The sequence below is a fragment of the Myotis brandtii genome, unplaced genomic scaffold (assembly GCF_000412655.1).
Source record: "Myotis brandtii unplaced genomic scaffold, ASM41265v1 scaffold915, whole genome shotgun sequence".
In the NCBI taxonomy this organism is placed as follows: Eukaryota; Metazoa; Chordata; class Mammalia; order Chiroptera; family Vespertilionidae; genus Myotis; species Myotis brandtii.
The window spans coordinates 1,396,051-1,423,085 of record NW_005371769.1 but is presented as its reverse complement, the minus strand read 5'-3'; the positions used below and the strand labels follow the sequence as shown (position 1 = coordinate 1,423,085).

General features: G+C 60.6%; 1 protein-coding gene across 1 annotated transcript in view; it reads right to left on the bottom strand.

Moving 5' to 3' along the window:
- LAMA5 (laminin, alpha 5) overlaps positions 1-22,948 on the bottom strand; it is a 43,850-nt gene extending 20,902 nt beyond the window's left edge. The window contains 26 exon segments of the mRNA XM_014532774.1: positions 1-114; positions 208-314; positions 396-538; positions 756-894; positions 1,021-1,177; positions 1,332-1,431; positions 1,855-1,960; positions 2,053-2,105; positions 2,239-2,344; positions 2,559-2,611; positions 3,091-3,228; positions 3,306-3,440; positions 3,529-3,663; positions 3,755-3,892; positions 3,974-4,114; positions 8,664-8,723; positions 8,825-8,959; positions 9,180-9,270; positions 9,372-9,490; positions 9,871-9,986; positions 13,009-13,106; positions 13,347-13,517; positions 13,578-13,696; positions 13,958-14,075; positions 22,674-22,826; positions 22,928-22,948. Of these exon segments, the coding sequence (XP_014388260.1) occupies positions 1-114; positions 208-314; positions 396-538; positions 756-894; positions 1,021-1,177; positions 1,332-1,431; positions 1,855-1,960; positions 2,053-2,105; positions 2,239-2,344; positions 2,559-2,611; positions 3,091-3,228; positions 3,306-3,440; positions 3,529-3,663; positions 3,755-3,892; positions 3,974-4,114; positions 8,664-8,723; positions 8,825-8,959; positions 9,180-9,270; positions 9,372-9,490; positions 9,871-9,986; positions 13,009-13,106; positions 13,347-13,517; positions 13,578-13,696; positions 13,958-14,075; positions 22,674-22,826; positions 22,928-22,930 (2,948 nt within the window). The 5' untranslated portion in view covers positions 22,931-22,948.
- Positions 22,949-27,035: the final 4,087 nt, after the last annotated feature.

The window sequence follows — 27,035 nt, the reverse complement described above, 5'->3', positions numbered from 1 at the left end:
CTGAGCTGCTCCCGGGGGCAGGGCCGGGGGAGGCTGTTGTCACGCAGACACAGGGCCTCGAGCCCAGGAGCCGAGGGGAAGCCATCCAGGGGCAGGTGGGTGTAGAGTAGGCAGCTGTGTGGGCGACACAGTCTTCGGTCAGCATGGGGCCAGAGGCCTGAGTACAGTGACGGTCAGGCCCCCACCCCTCGCCAGGCCGGCCCTCACTTCTCCCCAGAATGCTGGGCGGCCGGCCGGAACGTGCAGGCCTCGGTCACCCGCAGCTGCAGCAGGGCCGCCTCGTAGTAGGCGCTGGGCAGCAGAACCACGTAGTCCTGCAGGTGGGAGGGGGGAGTCAGTGCTGCGGCCCGTCCACCTGCTCAGCCCCCCGCTACCCTGCTCGGCCCCCGCCTCACCAGGAGCACCCCTTCAGCCTCCACGAGCAGGGCCCAGGTGCCAGGGTTCAACACGAAGGGCTCCCCAAAGCCCCTCTGGGGCACGGTGACAAAGGCGGGCTCAGTGCTGGGCGGGAAGGCCACAGGCTGGCTCTGCTCCGTGCCTGGGGGTGGGGAGGGGGCGGGGCAATAAGAATGGACACAACCCACGACAGGTCACCCCAGGCCACACTCCGCAGGGCCAGCAGGCAGGCTGGCTTCTCCTCCCAAGTCGGGGCTGGGGCTGGGGCTGGGTGGGATGGAGGTGTGAGTGGATGCAGGGGTCTGGGACAAGGTGGGGAGGGGAGGGGGGTGTGGGAATGGCCCCCCCGATGCACTCACAGTTGGCACAGGTGGCAAACTTGCCCTCCTCCTGCACAGAGACCCGCCCGCTCACGCTCAAGGGCCCACGGTTGACATATCGGAATACGAGCCAGAAGAGGTCCGGGGAGGTCACGTTCAGCCTGGCCACAATCCTGGGCTGGGGGGACATGGTAAATCGGGGTCACCCTCCTGCCATTCACAGCTGGGTCCTGTGGCCTCAGAGGCCTGCCCACCCCACTGCGCACTGTAAGCTGCGCCCGGGGCAAGGGCAGCCCACACCCACCTGGATGGGTGCCATTTGTGCGTAGCCCCTCCAGCTAAAGTTCTCAAACTCAAGGGGGTTGAAGCCAAAGCGCACGGCGTGGCCCTCGGGCGTGGCCGCCTCCTCCAGCTCCAGGCGCAGGTGGTGCAGGTCAGGGAGGTAGTGGTCCGGCGCCGGCCTGGCCACAGCACGGGTGTCAGAGCAGCCTGCAGGCTGTTGGGGTGGGGCGGGCTCTGGGCCGGTACAGCCCCCAGGATCCCCAGGGACAAACCCAGAGGACCAGCTGCCTCCCACAGGCTGCTGCCCCCCAACAATCAGAATGGGGTACCCACTCGCTGCAGGTGGGGCCATGCGTGTTGGGGCGGCAGCGACAGGCGCCCGTTCTCGGCTCACAGCCCTGGCCCAGCGCACCGCCAACATCACACCGGCAGCCTGTACAGGAGGGAGGGGCGAGGTCGGTGCTGCCGGGCCCTCACCTGCCTCAGTGCTCCTCCCACAGCCTGGCCCAGGAGACAGGCCCTGGGGCTCCGTTCGCCTTGTCAGGAGCAACAGGGGCTGAGAAGCCAACTGGGACTCTGCACAAGGGAGGCTCTGAGTCCAGGCCCAGGGCAAGGGAACCAGGAATGACTGGTGATGTCTGCTGGGGGTGCAGGACTGGAGGGAGGGGCCTGAGAGCAGAGCCTCTCCCACACCCAGCTCGGGCCTGGCCGGGCACCAGGCATAGCTCAGTGAGACCCAGTCCGACATCTGGGCCTCCCCGTGCCCAGACCCCACCCGGCTCTTGACTCATCTGTCCCCCCCGGGCCTCAGCCCTCCCCAGGACGTGGTCTGAGGGCCCAGTAGGAGGGCACTCACTGCGGCAGCCGAAGTAGCCGGCCTGGCCCAGCCCGAAGAAGCCGTCCTTGCACACTGCGCAGGCCTGGCCGCACACGCGGGGCTTGCAGAAGCACTGGCCATTGCCCTGCGGGTGGAGGGTGAAGGTGGGACTAGGCAGGGAAGGGTGTCCCAGTGCATCTGCCTCTAGAGCCCCAGCACCTTGGCCCTCAGACTCACCAGCTGGCACTCGGCAGCTCCGCCCAGTGTGCCCCTGGGGTCGCAGTTGCAGCCTGGGGGAGGGGAAGAGCAGGCCTGACAGTGGGGGAGGGAGCAGGAGGGCCTGGACCCTGTGGGGCCAACCCTCACCTCCCTGTCCCTCCAGGGTTCTCCCCCAGCCCCAACATCCACTCTGGGCAGACTCACGGGTGCAGCCCTCAGGGTTGCTGGAACTCAGGCCCCAGAACCCAGGTTTACAGCGATCACAGCTTGGCCCCTCCACATGTGCCCGGCATGTACATGGGGCCTGTGCCTGGGAGAGGTTGAGACTGAGGGTCAGAGTGGGCCCCTCCCCTCCTATCCACAAACTCTCAGCCCTGGAGCCCTGGCCCTGCACCATCTCTGGCATCCCCCGGAGTGGGGACAGAGGACCAGCCAGGGGAACAAATGAGCCTGGAGATTTCCATAGTGACCAATCAGCAAGGGAAGCAACGTCTCAGCCCCACCAAGGGCTGACATGGGCTCACCTCAGGAAGGACACGATCGGCGGGGGCCAGGCCAGCAGGGTGGCAGGAGCCAGCTGTGGAGACACCCGCTCGGTCATTCCTTAGTCACTGACCCAGGCCTGGCCAGGCCCCTCGGCTCCCACATGTGTCAACAAGCATGAAGATGTGCACCTCCATGCTCTGGTCCCCACACCACAAGGGCATGTGCCCTTCCCCTTCCCCAGCACATGGTTATGAACATGCCAAGCGCATCCAGCACATGAACACATGTGAACACACATGGACCCATGCACAGCACATGGACACATGCACCGCATCTGAACACACATGGACACAACCACAACACATGAACACACATCCAGGAACAAACATGCGGAGATGTGCATGGACACTAACAAGGCACATGGATACACGCCCACAGCATACGAACCTCACATGAACACATGCAAGAACAACCACATGGACACACGCATGGGCACAGAGCACACAGACAGTGGCATGAACGCCCAGCACATGATGTGTGAGCCTGTCTTGCACATGGCACCAGCCTCACCTTCACAGTAGGGGAAGTTGTAGGTGCCGGGCACACACGTGTCACACCGCAGCCCTGTCACTCGGGGCCGGCAGCTGCACTGCCCGCTGCGGGGGTCACAGGCTGTGTCCAGGGAGCCGTGGGCAGAGCAGTGGCAGGCTGGGGAAGGACGGGGGTGTGGGTTCGGGCATGCGGTGGGATGCGCACCCCTCCCTGCCTCCTGCAAGGACACTCACGGGCACAGGCGGGGAAGCCGTGGAAACCAGGGCTGCACTCCCGGCAGGTGGTGCCTGCGTAGCCAGGGCGGCAGCGACACACCCCGCCCACACTGCAGAGCTGGTCCAGGGCCCCCTGGGGGTCGCAGTCGCAGGCTGCAAGAGACAGGGCAGGCCATGGGCACCGGCGTGGCCTCCTACACCCCACTTCCAGGCTTCTGCCCAGTCCCGGCCCTCTGCTCACCTCGGCAGTCAGGGTAGCCATGGTGGCCGGGGCGACAGCGGTCACAGTGAGGGCCATCGAACTCGGGCCGGCACAGGCAGTGGCCAGCCTCGTCGCAGCCCTGGGACAGGGTCCCCGCGGTGCTGCAGCCACACACTGCGGGGCGGAGAGGGGCACAGGCTGCTGAGCCGGGCAGACAAGACCGCAGGCCCAGGCCCACCGTGCCCACTAGGGAGGCCTTGCTCACACTGGCAGAGCGGGAAGTGGAAGTAGCCAGGGGCGCAGCGGTCACACATTGCCCCCTGGAAGCCTGCCCGGCATGTGCACTGGCCCGAGTCACGGTCACAGTCACCGTCCACCACTCCGGGGCTGGAACACTGGCACGCTGCGGGAGGGGAGGCCGCACTTGGTCAGGGTCTAGGGGGGACGGGGACGGGGACGGGGACGGGGACGGGGCTGGACTCACGGTGGCAGTCCTGGCCGTAGAACCCTGGGGCACAGAGCTCGCAGTAGATGCCCTGGAAGTTGGGTTTGCACAGGCAGCGTCCAAACTGCGGGTCCTTCTGGCAGGCGTTGTCCTGGGTCCCCCCAGCGTTGCAGTCGCAGCCTGGGTGGGGGCAGGACGGAAGCCTCAGAGGCCCTGCCGACCGGCCCCTCCGCAGGAGGCCTCCCTTCCCCACAAGCCCAGATCCGTACATTCTACTCTGCACACGTCTAGACTGAAAGCCCATCCAAGGCGGTGGCACTGGGCTTATGGGGAGATCACTTCATAAGGTGTATAAACAACTAACCACTATGTTGGACATCCAACACTAACATAATATTGTATAAAAATTGTAATTGAAAAAATATATTTTTAAATTTTAAATCAAACAAATAAATGACAATAAAAATCCCAAGGGAAAGTCGACGTTCCAGGGAAAACAGTGGTGAGTGATGAGATGAGGCGACTACACACACGTGGACTCTTGGTCGTTTGTGATGTAGACACCAAGTCAACCATGGGCGTTCACGCAACCACAAAACATTTACACTCAGAATCACGACACGCCAGGAGAAAATTCTAGTCTTTTTTGTTGTTATTAATCCTCACCAGAGGATATTTTTCCCATTGCTTTTTAGAGAGAGTGGAAGGGATGAAGGAAGGGGAGAGAGGGAAAGGGAGAGGGAGAGGGAGAGGGAGAGAGAGAGAAAGAGAGAGAGAGAGAGAGAGAGAGAAACATTGATGTAGACACATAGATTGGTTGCCTCCCGATTGGAGCCGGAGATCAAACCGGCAACCCAGGTATGTGCCCTTGGCCAGGAATCAAACCCGTGACCCTTCGGTGTACAGGCCAACCACCGAGCAACACCGGGGGTAGGAAGAAAGGAGAAAAAATGTGTTAAAGTCTTAACTTGTGCATAAAAAGAGGGCCATACGTACAATTTAGATTTTGTTACTGAGAGAAAAAAACAGCTCAATATTTGTCCAAAGTATAAGGGTGACCATGGACCAGAATTTACAAACCCTCAGAGAAGAAAACACAAACCAACCAACCAAAACCAAAACATGTTTGGTTGCTCGACCAGCAAAAGGCAAGAGAGGAAAAATTAAGCAGAAAGGAGAACCGCCACCACCCCTGTCCCAGGCCAACTCCCGTCCGAGACAAAACCCTAAGGCGTTAGGTTGGCTCCAAAAGGACAAGCCGGTCCGTCCTCCTGAACGGACGCACCTCGAACGACTCAACAGGAAACAACGCCGATGACGCAGAGCGCTCAGCGCAGGCGCAGAGCGGGGAGCGTGGAGGTGAGGGGCGCAAATCCAAGGCCACGAGCATTGATGGGACAAAGGGTGTGTGCTGAGAAAACGGACTTGTGCCTCCTCACCCCAGAGGCAGCAAACCCAGGCCTCTGAGAGCAGAATAAACATGCCTTCAGGTGCAGGAAGCTACATAAACTACCAACATTTCAAGAGTTCGGCAAAGCCAGACTCCTATAGAGACAGACCGAATAGGCTGTTCTCAGAATGGCAAAAACCACGCTCGGACAGAGTGGATTTAATAGCATAATTAACACGCGTGCAGGAACAGGTGCACACAGAGATCTGTATCCAACAGAGAACACGTGTTCCTGCCACATGTCCATGGAACAACCCAAAAGGGTAAAAAACAAAATATTAAATTTCAAACACAAAAAGCAGATATTGTCAGGCTACTGAATCTGACTATGACGTAGTAAAACGAGGACTGAACCAACAAAAAAAGGGCAGAGGCCTGGCCAGTGTGGCTCAGTGGTTGAATGTCAATCTACAAACCAGGAGGTCATGGTTTGTTTGGTTGGGGCACATGCTGGGGTTGCGGGCTTGATCCCCAGTGTGGGGTGTGTGTGGGAGGCAGCCGATTGATGAGTCTCTTCCATTGTTGATGTTTCTATCTCCCTCTCCCTTCCGCTTCCTCTCTGAACTCAATAAAGAGATATCTTTTTTAAAAAAAAGGGCAGAAAGAAAATCAAACCACCAAGAATGACAAACATGCTTCTAAGAACTCTGGTCAAAAGCAAATAAAAACTGAAATGACCGAGTACGTAGAAAAAAGCAATAGTGAGAACACAACAATCAACCTTGTGGGATACACCTAGCCAAAGTTATACTCTGAGGCAAATTGATAGCTTTAGCCCAGGTTTCTCAACCTCAGTACCACTGACATTCTGGGCTGGACAACTATCAGAGGGGTGGGGCCGTCCTATGCACTGTATGCTTTTTTTTTTAAAAAAAAGATGTATTCTTCTTATTTTCTTTTAAATATATTTTTATTGATATCAGAGAGGAAGGGAGAAGGAGAGAGAACTAGAAACATCAATGATGAGAGAGAATCATTGACTGGCTGCCTCCTGCACACCCGACTCTGGGGATCGAAGCTGCAACCCAGGCATGTGCCCTGACTGGGAATCGAACCGTGAACTCCTGGTTCATAGGTCAACGCTCAACCACTGAGCCACGCTGCCTGGGCATTGTATGATATTTTGTACACCCCTAGCCTCCCTCCACCCACTGGATGACAACAGCACCCCCAGTTACAACATTCAAAAAGACATTTTAGACGTTTTCCTGTAAAGAAATAATTCAAGAAGCTATCAAAAACAATAATAAACCACAAGAAAGGGTAGAGAAGGAATTAGAGATTTTAGTTCCAAAATTTCTATATAAGGAAGCAAGACCTCTGCCCCACACGAGTCAGAGAAAAGCCCAAGCAATCCTGTGCTATAACCGTGGGCTGTCCTTTGAAAACAGCAATAAATTCAATGCACTTCTGTTAGGGCAAATGAAGGAAGAGACAAAAAGAAAGAAAGAATAAAAACAGACAGTCAAGAGTCACGGGTTTGATTCCCAGTCAAGGGTACCTACCTGTGAGCCCTTTCCAAGTATTTTACAAGGCGACTTACACACCAAAGCAAGATAGCACAAACTAGCAAGAAGCCTTTCAACCGGCCTCACTAAGGAAGCCTTATGTTCATGGCGGGTCCATGTCAATAGAATTCGTCATATAATTCACAGGTTAAAAGTGAAATATGCTTGGGTGGGAACCTACTGAATTGAAGAAGATATTTGCAAACGCTACATTTGATAAGGGGCTAATATCCAAGATATATTAAAAATTCATAGCCCTGGCCGGTTTGGCTCAGTGATAGAGCGTTAGCCTGTGGACTGAAGGGCTCCAGGTTTGATTCCGGTCAAGGGCACATGCTTGGCTGTGGACTCAATCCCAGTAGGGGGCATGCCGATCGATGATTCTCTCTCATCATTGATGTTTCAATCTCTCCCTCTCCCTTTCTCTCTGAAATCAATAAAAATATGTATTAAAAAAAACCTCATACAATTCAATATAAAAATAAAAAACCCAAACAGCCCTGGCCAGGATTTCTCTCTCTCTCTCTAACAACAACAACAAAAATATCAATGAAAAATATCCTCGGGTGAAGATTAAAAAACCCACAGCCAAATAATCCAATGGGCAAGGACCTGAAGAGACACTACTCCAAAGAGGACATACAGAGGCCAAGAGACATATGAAAACACGCTCCACATCGCTAATCACTAGAGAGATGCACATCAAAACCACAGTGAGGTACCACCTCACACCTGCCAGGATGGCTATTATCAACACATCAACAAACGACAAGTGCTGGCGAGGATGCGGAGGAAAGGGAGCCCTCGTGCACTGCTGGAGGGAATGCAGACGGCGCAGCCACTGTGGAGAACAGTGTGGAGGTTCCTCAAACAATTAAAAATGGAACTCCCATTTGACCCAGTGATTCCACGTCGGGTTATTTATCCAAAGAAAATGAAAACACTAACTGGGAAAGCTGTCTGGCCCCAGCGACCCCGCAGCCTTACAACCGCCGAGGCCATGAAAGGACGGTGCCTGCAGATGAGACTGTGGCGTGCCCTCAACCAAAGACAGGTCCCCATTCCAGAGACGCTCACGAGGAGGAGTGTCGCCCGTGGGTGAGGACCAGGCTGTCAATATAAACCTTTCTGTGTCCCAAAGCAGTGACTTGATTAACGCGCGTGCCAACGCCTGACGCTGGCGGATCGTTTCACCTGAGAACCAGCTGGCGCCCCAGCCCGAGTGCCCCACGTGTGCCTGCCGGGCCGGGCAGACCCTCTCTGGGAAACCTTCCTACAGAAGAACTGAGGAGTATGGGAAGCTTGAGCCGCAAGGATGTTTATCGGAACATTATTTTAAAAAGACGATTGGAAAGAGCCTGAAACCCCAGCGATTGCGTGTTGGCTGAAGAAACGCTACATCGTTCTGTGTGACACAGGACGAGAAGCGACATGTCTGCAGGGGGGCGGTGGGTGGGAAACACAATTCTGAAACAGTAGGCAGAGCACACATCCGTGTGAGTGAATGCCAGTGTGCATGTCCAGAGGTCCCGGCGGCACGAAGCGGGGTTGTTGGCGGGGCTGCGACGCGGGGAAATGTCTCCTTCGACGGTAAGCTTACTTAGATTTTTGACGGTTTTCTAGCATGAATATGTATTGTTCGCATAAAATGAAAAGAACCCAAATCAATGTGACTGAAGTGACTATCCCACCTCTCTGCGGGCCTCCATGTGGCCCTCCTGCCCCTGCTCCAGGGGCACCCCGGCGGAGCGGGGACCTCAGGGACACTTACTCACAATCTGTCCGGCCTGCTGCACCTGTGCCACGGAGGAGTTGCGGGGGGAGGACACAGCTGGGGAGGAGACACGCATGTCAGCCAGGTCGGCTCAGCACATGGAGGGAGGAGGCAGGACCAGAGGGTTCCCCAGGCCCGCCCCCGGCCAGCACCCTCACAGTAGCAGTGTGGGAAGCCCGTGAAGCCCGCAGCACACGCCTCGCACCGCTCCCCCGCGAAGTTGGGCCGGCAGAAGCAGCGGCCGGTCAGGTCCTCACACGTCCCGTCCGTGAAGTTTGACTCGCAGTTGCAACCTGGGTGGGGGCCGGGAGTCATGAGACCCAAGCCCAGGACTCGGGCCCAGGACGGGCAGTCTCTCCTCAATCTGGGCAGCGGGAGGAGAGCTGTGGCCGGGCCGCCCGGAGCGGTGGGAGGGCCCCGGGAGGCAGCGGGGGCAGGGGGCCGGGGACCCTGGGATGCCCTGCTCCCAGCCACCCGTCCCCAGGACACCCCAGCCAGGTTGACCCCACTCACGACGGCAGGTGTGGGGCGAGTCCAGGGGCTGGTCGGGGTCGCGGTAGAAGCCGGGCAGGCAGCGTTCACAGTTGATGCCGGTGGTGTGATGCTGGGGGTAGAGGAGGGCCACTGAGTCCAGGGTGTCCCGTCGAGCAGCACCTCGGCCCCACCCACCCCGCGAGTGTCTCCTCTCCTCGGAGCCCCGCCCACCTGGCAGGCGATGCACACGCCCCCGCCTTGGTAGACGCTGTCCTGGTTCTGGCTGGCATTGTGCCTGTCCACCTCAGGGTCGTAGTAGCAGTCGTCCGCGTGGCCGTGGCAGTTGCAGGCTGGAGGGAAGGGCAGGCACCCAGCTGTCAGCAGGACCCCCAGGCTACATCCCACAAACCACAGACAACCTCAGATGTGGCCAACCACACACATGTGCATATGCACTGTCAGTGTGTAAGCTTGTGTGAGTACAGCTGTGAACATGCATGTGAGTGTCCGCACATGAGCGGGTGAGCACATGTGTCCATGTGTGTACTGTACATGTATGTGCGAACATGCGTGTGCTCATGCGTGTATGTGTAAGCACCTGTGTGAGTGTGTCCACGAGCACTGCGTGTGTATGTGAGCAGGAGTGAGCGCTGCCAGTGTGTAAGTGTGCATGAGACATGTGCATGTATGAGCTTGTGCAGAAGCATGTGTGCACGTGGGGGGCACTCACACTGACACTCGTTGGCACTCTCAGGTGTGGCCGGCTTCCACTGCTGCTGGTTGAAGCCGGGGCAGCAGCGCTCACAGGAGCCCCCACACGTGTTGTGCTGGCAGGCGCACTTCAGCCTGTGGGACACATGGCACAGCAGGCTCAGACCCCGCAGAGGAAGAGGCAGGAGGAAGCAGAGGCGCAGGGGCTGTGCGGGTGGGTGAGCTGTGCGCGGGGTGCCGAGTGGTCCGCCTGGAGCACTGGGTCCTGGAGCTATGCCATCCCCACCAGCCCAGGCCCTGAAGCCCAGGTCTTGCTCAGCAGGCAGCCCTGAGCTCAGTCAGAAGCCCGTGAGTCCAGGGCACTCCCCAGAGGCAGGTGGCCAAGCACAGCTCCCCCTTCCAGCTGGGGTCGGACACCCGTGGGAGGGCTGGAACCCTGCCTGCTGTCCTAGAGAGCAGCTCCTGTTGGCTCAGTGGCAGGGGACAGCTGGCCACAGCTGGGAACGGAGGTTGCGGCCACCTCCTGCCAAAGCCCCACCCAGCCTAGGCCATATGTCCACCAAGGTGGGGCCAGAGTGGGCCCCATTTGAGCTGTGTGTTTCTGGGTCCTGGGCCAGCGCTGTGCATGACCCAGAGCTCCAATCCTCCCACCCTAACCCTGTCCCCATGAGGGTCCGCAGGGCCTTGGGCGTCAGCACTGGTGTCCCTCGGCGTCCAGGGGCCCCGGGAGGGCCTGCGTGGGAGAGGGGCACAATCTGCCGCAGGGAGGCAGCCACAGGCTGCAGCTGCTGTTAGACTTTCCAATGATCGACATGGGCAGGGCACCCCTAAGCTAAGGAATTCGCGTAGAGTTGTGCCAGGTTGGTGATACCCAGCGTGTTTGGCAAAAGCCCTCACAAAGCCACTCTGGAGGCTTCTTCCCGATCCAGGGCACGCGGGAGTCACAGAGGAGCAGGGCCGCCACCGCAGCAGACACAGGGCTGACCCAAAACCTTCACGGAGCAATGGGCAGACACCGTAAAACAAGGACGCTTAAAGACTGTCACCTAAGGCAGCTAAAATTCATGAAAAATAGGTGGGAAAATTAAATTAAAAAGAAAAATAGATGGGTGTGACTAAAGAACCAGTCAGAATTCCTATAAACAAAAAGCAAAATGACTGCATTTAAGACTCAATGGGTGGGCTGCGCAGCAGGTCAGACGCAGCGAGGAGGCTGAGCGGAAGAAGGCAGCTTGGAGACAGGTGAGGGTCCAGACGTCCCGAGACCGAAGGAAACCATAACCGAATTCCAGAAGGAGAAAAGGGGCAGGTGAGGAGCCCAGCAGGCAGAGAGCTGACAGCCAAGGGTGTCAAAAGGCCTGCGTCCTGGCCTGGCCGAGTGGCTCGATTGGTGGGAGCATCGTCCTGTGCACCGAAAGGCGGCAGGTTTGATTCCTGGTCAAGGCACACACCCAGGTTGTAGGTTTGATCCCCAGTTGGGGCATGTGCGGGAGGCAGCCGATCGATGTTTCTCTCTCTCTCCCTTCCTCTCTCTACCAAAAAATAAAAAAATAAACAAAAACCACAATTAAAAAAAAAAAGCATGAGTCCCAAGGCAGAGAAAACATGTCCACCCCTTAACACCAGAGTGGACCAGCAGAGCACCAAGACACAGAAACTTCCAGAAGATGCCCAGGCAACACGCGCAGGATGGGGGACGCTCCCAAGCATCCGGAGATGCCGAGAGACCACGAAGCGTTGAGAGACATGACCTGCAGCCGGAATTTCATAGTCAGCTGAAGCTTCACCCAAGAGTGAGGGCACACAGCCGTGTAGGTGCCGACACACAGAACCGGGAAAGACTCACCAGCGGCCACAGACTGACGTGTCCCCCAGTTCACATGTGAAACCCGACGCCCAGACGGCCTGGGGTCTATGGGGGGGTCAGGTCATGAGGGTGGAGCCTTCATTCAAGGGATTAGTGTCCTTATAAAAGCACCCGGAGAGTCCCCTGCCCTTCTGCCCACCATGTGCGGATGCAGTGAGAGGACACCTCTGGGACCCGGGAAGTGGCCCCCAGCAGCCCCCAAAACTGTGAGAAGTGAAGCATGATCTGTGGTGTTTTGTTATAGCAGCCAGAGCAGCCAGACACTGGCAGCAACCTCCACGACCTTCCGGGTCTAGGGACGGGGAGCGGAGACACTGGTGTGTGCTGGGTGCTGGTGCCTGGGCCTGGGGATGCTGTGCAGCCCTGTGCCCCGCCGGGGAGCTGAGCTCGTCCACGCCCACGTGCAGTGCCGGTGAGTCAGGTGGGTGCCGGTGCCGCCCAGTGGGCAAGGGCAGACCTGCCTCTCTTCCGAGACCAATTTGGCAGCCTAGTGTGCGCCCCTCCCAGGCCTCATAAGTTCTTACTTGGCACCAAGTTTCTCAGAGCAACGACTGTGCCTGAGAGCGGCAGGCAGGAACATGCGCCCGGGTGGCATGGAGCGTGGACAGCAGGTGGGCCCCCAGGGCCTGCCTGCCCCTCCCTCTTTAGACCCATTGGCTGCAAAGGACTGGTTTGGGGTTTGCCTCTATGCTGTCTGGGCTTCACTTGTCTCCCTATAAATTGGGGTACAGACAAAGCAATAAAACCCCAGCAGAAGGTACAGAGAAGACCCCAAATCCAAGAGCGTGGTGTGGGGGCTGCGTGATTTTGAGGCAAGGAAGGTACAGGGCACACACCTACTGGCCGCTTGTTAAAGATGCAGACCCCTGGGCCCTGCCTTACTGGCTGACTCAGGCCAAGGCTGCTGCCTGCACTGTGCGGGGCGCCTGTGGGGGCTCGGCACCCTCAGCTCCCCGTCCAGGGCCTTGGGCCCTGCCTGTGGTGGGAGGTGAAGGTCAGGGTTGGGGGCGGCAGGGAGTGTGTTTGTGGGGTTGGCAGAGGACAGGAATGTGCAGCCGCAGGCTGACGCCTCCCTCGGCGACTGCCGTCCGTCAGGCCCTGGGCTCAGGGTCTGGACAAGAACTTCACCTTCACTGGCAGCAGGGCCTAGGGCACTGCCCCTCCGCCTCGCTGTGCACATGGGAAAGACGCCACGGCGTGGCGGCCAGTGCAGCTCACAGGGGCCAGGGACACGGTGGGCAGTAGAACCAGGCCTCCTCCCCCGGGGTGGCAGGGAGCGGAAGGTCTCACCTGAAGGGGTCTGCAGGGTCTACGGGGTCACACACATCCGCGTGGCCGTGGCAGACGCAGCGCCCGCCAATGCTGATGTCCTTGATGCTGTAATAATACTGCACACCTGGCTGTGAGTGTCGTGGCCCCCACACCAGCCCGGCCCACCCACCAGGACTCCACATGGCCCAGACCCGCCCATGTGACCTGGCCCCCCGCATGTGGTCTAGACCCCCCACATGGCCCAGACCCGCCCATGTGACCCAGACCCCCGCATGTGGTCTAGACCCCCCCACATGGCCCAGACCCCCCCATGTGACCTGGACCCCCCACGTGGCCCGCCCGGCCGGCGTGCTCACCCGGCGGGTGACGGTGGGGTCCCGCAGGGCCTTGCCCATGAGGTGGCCCAGCAGTGTGTTCGTGCGCAGGAAGCGCAGGCGGATGTTGGTGGCTTTGGTGAAGTCACGCAGCAATGGCGAGTAGGAGAAGTTCATGGCCCCCGGACGCCCGTTCACCAGGGACACCACAACCTGCAGACAGGATGGAGTCAGGCCGGCACCTGACTGCCGTTTTTTTTCCGCCTGGCCCACCTCGCCGTTCTCCAGGGGCACGATCCGGGAGTACTCTGTGCTGCAGATGACATCGTCGTCCTGCGTGATGCGTTCCAGCCTCGGCACCCCGAATCGCTCCAGGCAGTCCCTCCTGGAGGCTGCGGAATCGGGGTGGGGGGGGGAGGTGAGGGTGCAGGGCCAGGTAAGCGGCCTTGCCCTGTGTGCCTGAGCTCCCCAGAGTTTCGTGGCCTGGTCTGTGAAGTGGAACTGGTCCCACGTCAGGAAAGGGAGCTACTTAGCCCCACCTGCCTTTGGGGTGCGCCCCCCACAGTCTTGACCCAACAGAAGCTGGGTGTGACAGAGCGGGCAGTAACGCCACCCGGGACGCGCCTGCCAGCCCTGGGCTCCGAGAGACTCACAGGCGAAGAACTGCCAAGGCTGGTAGGTGTGGCCGAAGTCCACAGAGCGCTCCAGCACCCAGAGGTCCGGCCGTGGGGAGTTGGCAAACTTGATGAGCACGTAGGCCACATGGAACACCTGCGGGGGAAGGGGGTGATGCCCGAGGCCCTCCTCTTGCCTGGAGGGCTGGTGGGGAGGGATGGGCGTGGGCTCCCTTCTCCCACAGTGGACATCTGTGCGTTTTCCTGTGAGGGCCAGCCACACCCAGGGGAGGGGGCCAGCCACTCCCAGGGGAGAGGGTCAGCCGCTCACGGAGTAGCCCCTGGGCTGGATGACCGCCCGTGGCCGCTGAGGCCTACACCAGGGACACTGCCATTCCTAAGGGCTCCCCACCTGGATCTGGGGGTACATTGGTCCAGGGCCCAGACCTGCCTGCCTCCCCATCCCAGCCCCGGGAGCCCAACAGCCACACTGGTCCTAGGGCTCTGAGGCTAAGACTTGGGGGGCATCCTATCTACAGACCCTACGGAGGGGCTGGGCAAGGAGAAGACAGGAGCTCACCCTCCCCCCACACCCGTCACACAGCTCCGACGGGCAGTGGCCAGGCAGGGCGGCCTGCCCCCATCATGCCTGGCCTCATCGTGCAGCTGGCAGGTGACACCCCCTCCTGGGGACAGGCGCCTGTCCTAGTCTCACCTGGTCAGATCCCATCACTCTCACAACCAATCCGAACCCGCCCCTTCACTCTCTGACAGCCCCCAGGCACTGAAGCACCCCCCCCGGGGGGGGGGCAGGCGCAGCTAGACCCAACGCCTCTGTTGTGACAGGTCCCAGGGAGGAAGACAGCCTGGAACATGGGAGTTGGTTCTCACTGCCAAAGACACCCCTCATCCTGCTCCCCGGGATGATGCACACGGTGGAGACCCACATCACATCGGCACCTGGAACCCTGGACCCCAGCCCCCAGCCCCCAGGAAAGGTCCCTGGGACCCCTGGGACCCCTGGGAGCGTCAAGGGCTCAAAAGCACCTGCTCAGCCCGAGGCCTCGATGGCGAGGCGGGGCCACCCAGGCCCCGAGGTGGGTGCGTGACAGGCTCACCCTCACACCTCTGCCCCCACAGCCCCCTGGGAGCGCCCACCCCAGGCTCGTCTCCCACAGGGAAGGACGGTGGTTCCCAGGCAGCTCTGAGGACAAGCCCCTCCCCTCGGCCCCAATGCCAAGGGAACAGCAAAGCTGACAGCCATTGTACATGCTGAACTCTGTGTGTGGAGTGTGGGCTCCAAGGAGATCCGTACAGGGTAGTGGGGGGACACAAGCACCCCCAGTCTGCGCTCAGGAGTGGGAGGTCAGACATGCTGGTAAACATGCCACACGTAGTGAGTGCCCACCCCCCGCCCCCCACACCAGGGCTGCTCACAGGGGCACCCCCTGTGGGCTCTGAACTGTCCACAGACCCCTAGGGTGATGTCATGCTCCAGGTCACCGTCCGTAACCCTCCGAGGGCCCTGCCCAGCCCAGAGGAGCAGGTCCCCTTTGGGCGTCCACTGGTCTGAATCCACCCGGGACCAGTTGAGGCAGAGCAGGGGTCCCCTCCAGGGCTGCCCAAGGCCGCCATGGTGACCCCATGCAGGGACGGTGACCCCTCAAGGCCCAGCCCTTAGAAGGCACAGGCTGCTAAGAATGCCAGCGGGAGCAGGGTCCCGCCCAGAGCCACGCCTGTGCTGAGGTGGCGCTCCCGGAAGGCCTTGTCTCAGGGACGGCCCCCCGTCAAGCCAGGGACCTTCCTGGGCGGGGGCAGGGAGAGCCTATTCACCCATGTCCAGGCTCTGAGGTCATCTTCCCTCCCTGCTGGGTGGGGGAGGGTGCGCCCCGGGGGACAGACCCTGTACCCAGCCAGCACCTTGGCCAACCCTCAGCATTCCAGGGAGCCCCGGGGGACCTGGCTGTGTGTGAGTCACCCAAGGCCCCCAGGAGACTGAAGGCTCCCCGCAGCCATGGGGCCCACCCCCGCCTTTCCCTGAGTGAGGCCACCAGGCTGCAGCCGCCACTGGCCAGCTCTGCCCCCCCATCGGCGGCAGCTGCATTTTTCCCAGCTGAGGGCACTTGCACAAATATTGATTTGAAGACACTGATGAGGCAGGACCGGGCGTCATGGGAACTGCCCCCCACGCCCGTCATGCTGGGACGTGCTTAGAGAAAGACCCCGCCCCTGCGGCTGTCCACCTGGCCATCTGTCTGTCACACAAGAGGCCCGGGCCCAGGCTGGAGGGGAGGAAAGGCATGAGCCCAGTGCTCTCTCTCCATCTGTCCCCGACCTGGTGCCGCTCCCAAGGCCACACTGGGCACGACCCGGGAGAGCCTGGCTGCCGCGCCCGCTGCCCTGCCCCCACCGCCCGCCGGCTCTGCTGCCAGCGCAGGCTGACCTTTCCCGCTGCAGAGTTCTTTGCAGAAGGAAAGAACGTCTTTTAAGCAAAAGCCAAACAAAAGCCTCCTGAGTTATTTTTAACAATCTGGCTATTTTGGGGCAGGCACGTCTCCAGGACAGCAGCCGGACGGCCTCTCGGTCACTACACCCTGGCCCCCATTCCCGGCCTGACCACAGAGGGCCCCCCAGGAGGGCTTCTGCCCCCCCTCCCCCCGTGACCAAAGCCTGATGGGGGCCAGGCCAGAGCAGGAGGTTCAGGTGGGCTCAGGCACTAATGGCCAAGTGACCCCGAGTAGCCACATCCCCTCCTGGGCACAGGAGCAGTGGAAAGAAACAAAAGGGCCGGAGGCTGGTGTGATGGCTGCCAGAGGCCTGCACAGAAGATGCACCTGTCCCTGAGGCAGACAAGCAAAAGCAGCAGCACCTGTCCAGACACTGCGCCGGGTGCCGCGCTCCGCTCCGCAGTGCAGAGGCCCGGTGGGGAGGAGACTGCTCGCTGGGTGGCCGGGGCTGGGATTTGGCACTAGAGAGGAATGAAACCTGGAGGGTGCAGAGGCTGGCCAGCAGCCTCCTGGGCTCAGGCACCTCTGTCCCCAAGGGCAGGGTGGTGGCTGGAACCCCTGGATTGCAAGCACACCCCATCTCTGCCCTGGCCCATCTCAGAGCTAGGAAGAGCCAGGCTGGCCAGGAGCAGAGGGCCCAGCCCCCACCCACCAGGCAGGCTGCGTGAATCACTGGGCAGTCCTGACTCAGCCCTGGCCCTGCCGGAAGCAGGGCTGATTCCTGGGGCTGGGCCAGGGTCCCAGGCTGTGGCCGGGTGGAGGCAGGAAGCCCCTCCTAGACCGAGCGTCCGGGCTAGCTCCCAGGCCATTCCCCTGGAGTGAACAGTGGGGCACCCAGACCTCCTGGATTCCCTGCCCAGGTGCTGGGCCGGCTTCTGTGCCCCCACCCCTGTCTGCTGAAAGCACCGGGCCTAGCCCTTCAGTCTGCCCTCTCCCCAGTGTGCCCACCCTCTCAGCAGAGACCCCTCTGGAAACCTTGATAAAGATGAACGCCACAGCAGGGGCTGGCCCGGCCTGCAGGGGCCAGGGCAGGGCAGGGCAGGGCAGGGCAGGTGAGTCTATGCAGGCCCCCACCGGGGTAAAGAACAGCCGTCCACACCAGGTCAGGGAGGACCAGCTCCAGGAGAGCGGGGAATGGAACAGTAAAACATGGAAATGCAGAGGGACAGGCAGCGGCCCAGGGGCCTGACTCTGCGGACGGGTGCCCAACAAACAGGAGCGCAGAGCCGGTGGGGACTCCAGGGGCGGGGTGGGTGAAGGGCCCTGCCGGGTCCTCAGGAGCTCACCAGCTAGAGTGGAGCGTCAATGCCCGCGTGGGCCAGAACCTCAGTGTGCTCCCTGCCCCCGTCCCCTCCTCCCTGCAGAGGCCCAGGTCAGGCCAGGTGGTCAGCCCCAGCCACAGGAAGTGGAGTTTATCCCAAGGGGACCTCAAACCCAAACAGTTTAGTCTCTGGTGAGCGGCGCTGCTGGAGGTCAACGTTGTGGGGTTTGTTTAAAAACAGATGGGCCTTAGCCGGATAGAGCGTCAGCCTGCGGACCAAAGGGTCCCAGGTTCGATTCTGGTCAGGGGCAGGTGCCTTGGTTGCAGGCTCCTCCCAGGCCCTGGCCCTGGCCGGGGCTCGTGCAGGAGGCAACCAATCGGTGTGTTTGTCTCACATCGATGTTTCTCTCTGTCTTTCCCTCTCTCTTCCATTCTCTCTAAAAATCAATGGAAAAATATCCTCGGGTGAGGATTAACAACAACAATAAAACCAACCAGCCCTAACCGGTTTGGCTCAGTGGATAGAGCATCAGCAAGGGTCCCAGGTTCGATTCCAGTAAGGGGTGTGCAGGAGGCAGCTGATCAATGTTTCTCTCTCATCGATGTTTCTAATTCTCTATCCCTCTTCCTTCCTCTCTGTAAAAAAATCAATAAAATATATATTTTTAAAAACCACACACACAAAACAATAAAACCAAACAAACAAAAAAACAAAGATGGGAGCCCAGCTGGTGTGGCTCAGCAGTTGTGTTGACTCAGGAATCAAGAAATCCCTGGTTCGATTCCGGGTCAGGGCACATGCCCGGGTTGCAGGCTCGATGCCCAGTGGGGGCGTGTAGGAGGCAGCTGATTAATGATGTTCCTCTCATTGCTGTTTCTATCTCTCTATCCCTCTCCCTTCCTCTCTCTCTCTCTAAAAATCAATAATAAAAAAACAACAACAGATGGAAAACAGGAGCCTTTGGGGTGGGGTGGGGGGGGGCGTCTAGTGTGAGGGGCGGGGACATCTGTGTGCACCCAAGTGAGCAGAGGCGAGCAGCCAGGCTGGCTGTGTGGCTGCTGAGGGGCAGGAAGCACCAGGCCAGGGATGAAGGGCTGTGTCAGCAAAAGGCCAAGCAGAGGGAGGGTTTCATCGATTCTCACAAGGAGACGCCTGTGCTGGAACAGGAGGTGCCTCTGCCTGGCCACCCAGGACCTCCCCATGGCCCACCCCAGGGAGCCCAGCTCAAGGGGTTGTGTCCAGTCCAGGCCCCACACCTGTCCTGGCTGCTGGGCTCAGTAACCAGAGCCTGGCCAGCCTCGGCTGAACTTCCTGCCACTCCCCTCGAATAACCCCGCTGGCCCTTCTGGGGAGCCAGGCCAGCGGGCATGCGGGGACCAGGCGGCCTGCACAGGGCACCCCGAGCCAACCTGCCTGCGGGCGTGGTGCCTGGAAATGGGGTCCAGCCAAAGGAGCTGTGTGCAGAGGGCCCTCGCTCAGGTACAAAGGCCCTAAACCAGGTGCCCAGGTGCCCTCACCGCCCCCATGTACAGAGGAGGAAACTGAGGCACGGAGACCAGATGAGGTCTTGGTCTCTCCACACGGGTGCTCAGTATGCCCAGGTGCCCAGGGCAGCTCACCGGAGCTCTGCTCCTCAGCAAACCCATCTGATGTCCTGTCCCCCAGGGAGGACACAGACCCCTCACCTGGCATTTTTAGCCCCCAACCCACACTTCTGGCCTCACAGCCAACCACCCGCCTAGACCCCAAGGCTGGTGCCATCCCTCTGTACCTTCACCCTGCTGGGCCCCTCCACCTGGCCCTTCAGCATCGGGCTCCAGCGCTCCTCACCTGGATCTGGGGAACGTGGGCTGCAGCCACAGTAAGGGCCACCAGGGAGATGTCTGGAGAGGGAGGAGGACACTCCATGGGCCTCAACTCACCTGCCCAGGTCCTTAAAACTACTGGGCAGAGGCTTGAGACCCCATGGCAGAACCCCTGGTAGGGGCAGAGCACTTGGGCCAGGACCTGCCTTGCCATGTGGCCTGAGCCCAGGAGGTCGGAAACAGCACCCACCCCGCACTGGGTGCAGCAAAGGGAGAGCCCAAGGCAACAGGAGGTCCCACAGGAGAGACAGGAGATAAGCAGAACCTGTGGCCCCGGGAGGACCCTCGGTAGGTCACACCGCTGGGACTCGGGACACAGCACCGCTGGCACCAGCCTCGGAGCCTTCCTGGCCCCACCTGGAGGCTGGCACTAATGGTTGTCTCGGGCCTGAGGGTCCCTGGCAGAGATCCATGCAGGGAGCGGGGCAAGGTCCCGAGGCCCGAGCCCCTGCATACCCTCCCAGCCAGGAGCTGGCTCCTGGGACCTGCTGCCCCGTCGGCAATGGGAAGGAAGAGGGTCCCACATCCCCCGCCAGGGGAAAGCTCAGAACAGATGCAACAGCCATTGAAGGAGGGCAGGCTTGCTGCCCCCGCCAGCTCCGGGAGACCCACCAGGCAGAGGAGGAGCTGTGAAACAGCCACGGCCCTTCTCAGTCTTCCAGAGGCAGGAAGGCCTCCTGATGCCCATGCTGGCCACCCCACCCCCTTTCCAGGGCATCCGCTCCAGATCCCAGAACAAAGGCAGCTGGCAGCCTGCCACCGGAGTGCCCAGCCCTGCTGCCCACTCAGCCCCACTTCCTGAAGGAAGCCCCAGCCCCACCCGGACCCTCGCCTCCAAGGATTACCCAAAGTGGGAGAACCCCAGTTGGGGGTTGGGACCCCTGGGCTTGGTTAGCTTAGCCCCTCCCGCCCAGCCTGTCTCTCATCTGCACCAGGGAACGTGCTTGGAGGGTTCTGCCCTGGGCACCTCCTCCATCTGACTGTAGGCACAGGTGCTCCTGACACCAGATCTGGGTGGACTTGGAGGCACAGACCCCAGGGTCACTGTGAGGGCCTAGGAGGGCCGCCTGCACCTCCAGATGCCTCCCCAGTGCTTCGGCCCCCAGAGCCCTCACTTCCTGCCCTACGTGGGCTCCTCTGCCCCAGACTGGGTGCTGAGGGCAGGACCTAGTCTCCGTCCCCAACCCCAGCAAGTGGCGCCCCAAAGAGCCAGTCACTGCTCGTGCTCAGGGAGGAGGGCAATGAGCCCGTTTCCCGTTCCCCCGGAATTCCACCCTCTCACCCTGGAGGGAGCTGGGTCCATCGTCCCACCCAACTCCAACGCACACGGTGAGCAGGCCCTGGCCCCTGCCCCATCCCGACCAAGGCTGGCAGCCCCTCGGCCAGACCAAGACAGGGGCTTGGTGGGCTCTCGGGCAGGCAGGGACCGGGTGTGTGGGGGGCAGATGGGAAAGAGGGCTCAGGAGATGGAGAGAGGAAGGAGAGGGAGGGGAGGGAACCGTGGCAGGTAGATGGGTGGGTCCACCTCCCCACAGGCCCAGAAATGGCCCCTTTCTCCTGCGGGTCATTTTACAGTCAGGGAAACTGAGGCTTGGAGAGGCAGGAGGTGCCCACGGTGAACCCTATCCCTGGCCCAGGACCAGTCTACTGAGCAAATGAGCTGCCTGCCACCACATCTCCAGCCAGGTTCACAGCGGCTCAGGCGGCACAGAGCCAAGAGGGGCAGGGACCCCGCGAGCTCCTCCTCAGCCCCACACTGCACCTCGGCTGCGGGCACTGTGCCCACCTGCTCTGAGGCCGCTCTGGGGTTGCCATGGAGACTGGGCCATGGCACCCCCAGCTAGGGCCCTCGCCCCTCCCCCAGCCTGGCCAGGCCTGTCCCAGAGGGAGGGGAAGAGGAGCAGGAGGAGCAGCAAGAACCCACCAGCTCAGCACAAGTTCCCTCTGACCGACCTGCAGTACCAGAGCAGGGGGCCCAGGTCACACAGGGTTCTGAGGTCCCTCCCAGGCTCCCAGGGACAGTAGAGCACAGACGTGCTGGAAACCCCATGAAAGCCCCAGCCAGACCTGGGCCAGGTACCAGCACCAGCCCTGGGACCTGCCTGCAGGAGCCCGTGAGGGGCAGCCTTCTCCCTAGTTCCCACCCAGCCTCTTTCCCCGCCTCCCCAGGACATCGGAGCCAATCCAGAGCCCCCAAAATTTCAGGCCACCGGTTAGAACTGAAACCCACTCCTCTCACTGCCTACTCAACCACTGGGCCAGGCCTGTAGACCTCCAGGGAGGTGCCTGACACTGTCCCCCAAACCTGCCCGTGGGGTCTGCCCGTCCAGTGAGCTCAGGTGAGACACTTCACCACCTTCCTCGGACCCTCAGGGTCGCCCGCAGCAGGAGGAGGCTCGGCAACAGGCAGGCGCACCGGGTCTCGCGGCCTGGACTCTAGCGTCTAGACCTGACTCCTTCCCCACCTCGCGGGGTGCGGTCTGGCAAGATCAACCTTGTCACCCCAACTCCAGGCAGGCCTGGCCTCATCTACCCGCCCCCACCCCATCCCAGGAGGCGACGGGATCGCTGGCCCACTTCACAGGCCAGGATGTCAAGGCCAGGCCTCTGGGCAAAGTAACACAGTACCAGGACACACCCTGGACCCTAGTCTGACCCAGCAGGGCCCACCAAGGGGGACTCTTGTCTCTGGAAAATGCCGGGCCCCACCCTCCTGCTTGCACAGGGCCCGGAGCAGGCACACCTGACCCCGGGCCTTTGCAGCACAGGTATCCCAGGAATGTCCACTTCCACCAGCCTCCTCCACATTCCTGGGGCCCCTCCCACACCAGCAAGCCAGAGCCTGGCTCCCTGCAGAAGAATTCCTCAGAATACACACCAGGGCTCAGCATTAGCCTCCATGCTGGACCCTCAGCACCCCCACCCTAACTCCCCACGGACGCCTTTTCACCACAGGGATGGGGAAAGAGCACATGAGGTGCCTGCGGTTACACCTCTGTGCTGGGCCTGCCCCCGGGGAAGATCTGCCCAGACTCCTGGCTGGCCCGAGGGTGCTCAGGTGGGGACCCTGGGCTCAGAAATGCAGAGGTGGGGGCTGTGACGGACAAAGAAGGAACCCTACCTGGCCCAGGTCCAGGGTGACGTTGACCTCATTGTACTCCAGGCCGCGGGACAGCGGTGGGCTCTGCCACCAGCGCTCGGTGCCGTCGACGGCATTGCTCACGGGGTGCGCCTTGTTGCTGTTGGCGGCTGTGCAGATGTCACAGTACTGGCCCTGGGGGGACGGAGCAGTCAGATGGTGGAGAAGGGCTGGGACTGCTTGTCCCCTCCACTCACTCTCCCACACCATAACCCAACCTGGGGACCCTCGCTCACCATTCACTCATTTTCTGTGTCTACTGCGTCCCTGACTCAGGAGACATAGCTCATGTGAGAGGTGGTCACATCCATTGTGGAGAGACCAAGAGGGGGAAGGAGAGGGACGCCCAGTTGGTTTATTTATTTATTTACTTACTTATTTAAATATCTTTTTATTGGTTTCAGAGAGGAAGGGAGAGAGAGAAAGAGTTGGAAACATCAATGATGAAAGAGAATCATTGATCGGCTGCCTCCTGCACTCTCCACACCGGGGATCAAGCCTATAACCCGGGCATGTGCCCTGGTTCATAGGTTGATGCTCAACCACTGAACCATGCCAGCCAGGCTATGTATTTATTTTTTTTATATTTTTATTGATTTATTTTATTTTTAAATATTTTATTGATTTCAGAGAGGAAGGGAGGAAAGAGAAAGATAGAAACATCAATGATGAGAGAGAATCATTGATTGGCTGCCTCCTGTACACCCCCCACTGGGGATCGAACCCGCAACTGGGCATGTGTCCTGACCTGTCCTGACTGAGAATCAATGTGACCTCCTGGTTCATAAGTCGATGCTCAAGCACTGAGCCACGCTGGCCGGACTTTATTGATTTTGTTAGACAGGATGGGAGAGAGAAGAGCATCGATCGGTTGTCTCCCATACAGACCCTGACAGGAAACCAAACCAGCAACTTTTTGGTGTGTGGGATAACGCTCAAACAACTGAGCCACACTGGCCAGGGCAGGGACACCCACTTTAGATGGGAAAATCAAGGTGGGCCTCTCTGAGGAGGTGGCATACTCTATAAGGAGGGTGTACTCCGGGCAGAGGAACTGCCCGCAAAAAGGCCCTGGGGCAGGAAGAACCGCTGGAGCTGGGGGGAAGGGGCCAGTCAAGGGGCAATTCACTTGCTCCCTACAAACAGAAGGCTGGAATCACCTGGAGGCGAGGGGCCCAGGGGGCCAGGAACAGTCAGACAGCCAGACCCCCTCCCGCCTCCCATGGCGTGTCTCCCACACATCTCTGCCAGGCTTCCACCCAGAGCCATCTGGACTAGAGGCTCCAGAGAGACAGAACCAAGCCGTTCCAGGGGCCTGTGGGACAGGCCCCAGAGTGGAGGCATGTGGGCAGCCAGCAGGCAAGGCCTGGACCTTTGGCTCTGCTGCTTCTGGGCGCTGGGACCTGGCCAAGTCACGATAGCTGCTAAGCCTCAGTGTCCCCATCAGAAGAGTGGGGTAATGCTGGCACCTGCCTCAGCTGTCCCAGGATTAATGATCCCACCCCAGGCCCGGCAGCTGCTTCCATCACAGTCCAGACACCTGCCGGGGCCTGTCCCCTGGGGGGACAGAGGGCTCCCAGCGTCCTGGCCTGCTGTTCCTATCACGGAGGAGCAGGTGCCCAGAGCCTGGGGTGGGGTGGGGGCAGGGCTGGGCCCTGGCCACTGGCCCAGTGGAGCCTAACCCTCCCTCTCCCCTCCCCGCCCCAGAGGAAACCAGACCTGCCATCCCTCCACACACAACAAAGGCGGCCCTTCGGGACCGGCAGTGATTGAGGCCAGAGTCTGGGAAAGGCAGCCACCACCCCCTCAGCCTCCCAGGGGGCCAGACCTCATTGGAGGAGTTGGAGGTGGGAGTGTGGGATGCCCCACCCCCACTCCCAGGCCCCACATGCGCACAGCACCCGCCTCCCCTGGATGGGTCTGCCCCGGGCTCCTTCCATGCACCTGGGAGGGCGAGACCAACAGGCAGCAGCTGGGCTCCCCGATCCTGGTGCTGGGTGCTTTGAGTCCCCCCATCTCAGACCTTGCTCCTGCCTGGGGCCTTTGCACTCTGACCTCCTGTCCTCCATCTCAGCTCAGAGGTCACCTCCGTAACAGTGCCCCCACCCAGACCTAGTAGACCACCCAGGATGCCTCCCCCTCCCTCCTCCCCAGACATCACCTTGCTTTTTTTATTCTCCCTCCAGACCTGGAACTGTCTGGCTATTAGTGATTCTGTGTTTACTGCCTCCCGGGGGCTGCGAGCTGGGGGTGAGGGACACCCATCTTGTTTTTAACTGTGTTCCTGAGCTCACCACCACAGCGGCCACACCTTGGGGACAGAACCATGGAGGACACCGGAGAAGGGCGTGAGCCAGGCGGACCGTACTGCCGGGCTCGGATGGTGAACCTAGGCTGGAGCCTGGAGCTCTGGCTCCCGGGCCTGTGGGAGCTCTTGGGCGAACAGAGGAGGGATTCAAGGGTGTCGCCAGAAGTACTGTGCACATGGGTACAGGCTGTCAGGGCCCTGACTGGCGGGGAGGTTTCATGGAGGAGGTGGGCAAGGCATGTGGCTGGGGTGGTGGCGTTCCGGGAAGGCTGCCTGTGGGCAAGACCCTCCCAGCCTGTGAGCCCGTGTGGCTTCGGCCCGGCCCCTGCAGACAGTCGGGAGAGGCGGCCCTATCGTCCTCACTGGGCCTGACCGGCCGGGCTCACCGCGGGCAGGGGGTGCAGTGCCCTCCACACCTTGGCTGCAGAGGGTCCTGCTGGAGCCGAGTGCGGAAACCGGGAGCGGCGATAAGAACTTCCCCTCCCAGTGAGTCACCATACCAGCAGCCTAGCCCCCGACTTGCCTGCGGGCCTAGGGCCAGCCCTGAATTCCTCCCATGCCCACCTGATGCTGAAAGGGCTGCCCGCACAGGACCGCCTCGCCAGCAGGGCTCCAGGTGGGACACCCTGCCTTGGCCCCGCCAGCTTCTGTCCCGTCTCCTCCAGGGGGTCCCCTCGGAGCTGCGAGCCTGCAGCCTTGGGCCCCATGTGCTCTGTGACCTCCCCCATGTGGCATAAGATGGAGAGAAGGTGGGCTGTATCTCCCTGGCACCTCACCAATCCAACCAGAGACCAGGGCACTGAGCAGACCCACTGTCCCCAGAGGAGAGGGTGGAGGTGCTGGGCAGTCCAGGGACTTGTCTAAGGTCCCATGGCTGTTCAGCTCATGTCCGTCTGGCCGCCAGTCTTCCTACCATGCCTCACCCCAGCAGCCTCGGGGCAGGTTCTAACCCCTGAGGCCACAGGCTTTTGGGGAAAGCTTTGGCGACTAGGCAAGCAGGCTGACACTTCTCATTCAAGGCCAGCTCTGTGGCCCCTAACACCAGGGCTGCTACTGGTTGCCAAGCAGTCACTGTGTGACAGATGGCTTCCCAGTCTCCAAATCGAGGTAAATGGGGCCCTCACACCGTGCCCATTTTACAGACGAGGAGACTAAGGTTCTGGGAGGAAAACCACGAAACTAAGGAAAGGTAGAAGACAGGGGCTTTGAGCCCTGCTCCAGGCTGCTCCTTTACGCACTATGAGGGGGCACTGAAGGGCCCCTCCCTGCAGGGATCCACACAACTGGCCCTCCTCAAGGGCCTGCCATCTGGGGCCAGGCAGCATGGGTGGGGAGGAGTGGTCTGGGGTTCAGAGGAAGCCAGGAGCGTCCACTACTGGAGTGGCAGAATCTCAGCTGAGCAGTGAGGAGGGGCGGTGGGGGCTGGCCAGGCCCCCTGGGGCGGCTTTGGAAACCCCCTACAAGTTCCTTCCCTGGATCCAGCCCCTTTGACGTCAACCTGATGTGCCAGGGCCCGCAGTGGCCTTGGTTTTCATTGCTCACCCCAGCCAGGTCAGTCTGGTTGTGAGGCTCCCACAGGTGTCTGCACCTTTTCAGGCCTCAGTTTCCCCATTTGAAATGTGAGCGTGAGACCGCCTATCTCTGCTGTGCGGGGCTGAGGAGAGCATGCAGGTGAATGGAGGCGTCAGCGGGAGGCAGCTCTCTGCCCAACCAAGAATGGCTCTGCCACACCAGGGTCCCCCGCCCCCAGCTCCTCCCTGCACTGCGGGGGGCGAGGGCGGGCAGAAGGGGAGGGCAGCAGAAGGGAAGGGCGGGCAGAAGGCGGGCAGTGAAGGCTCCTTCATCACCCACCCCAGCTACTCCCCCATCCAACTACCTTCCTCCCCTCCCCCAGCCTCTCCCACCAGGAAGGTGGTGGCCTGGACCTCCTCCCAGCCCTGGGGACCCCAGACTCTCCTTAAGGCTCCGCAGGAATGGAAAGATGGGCCTAGCATTGGGTGTCAGGGACCCGAGAGCAGACCCTACCTGCTCCCCCA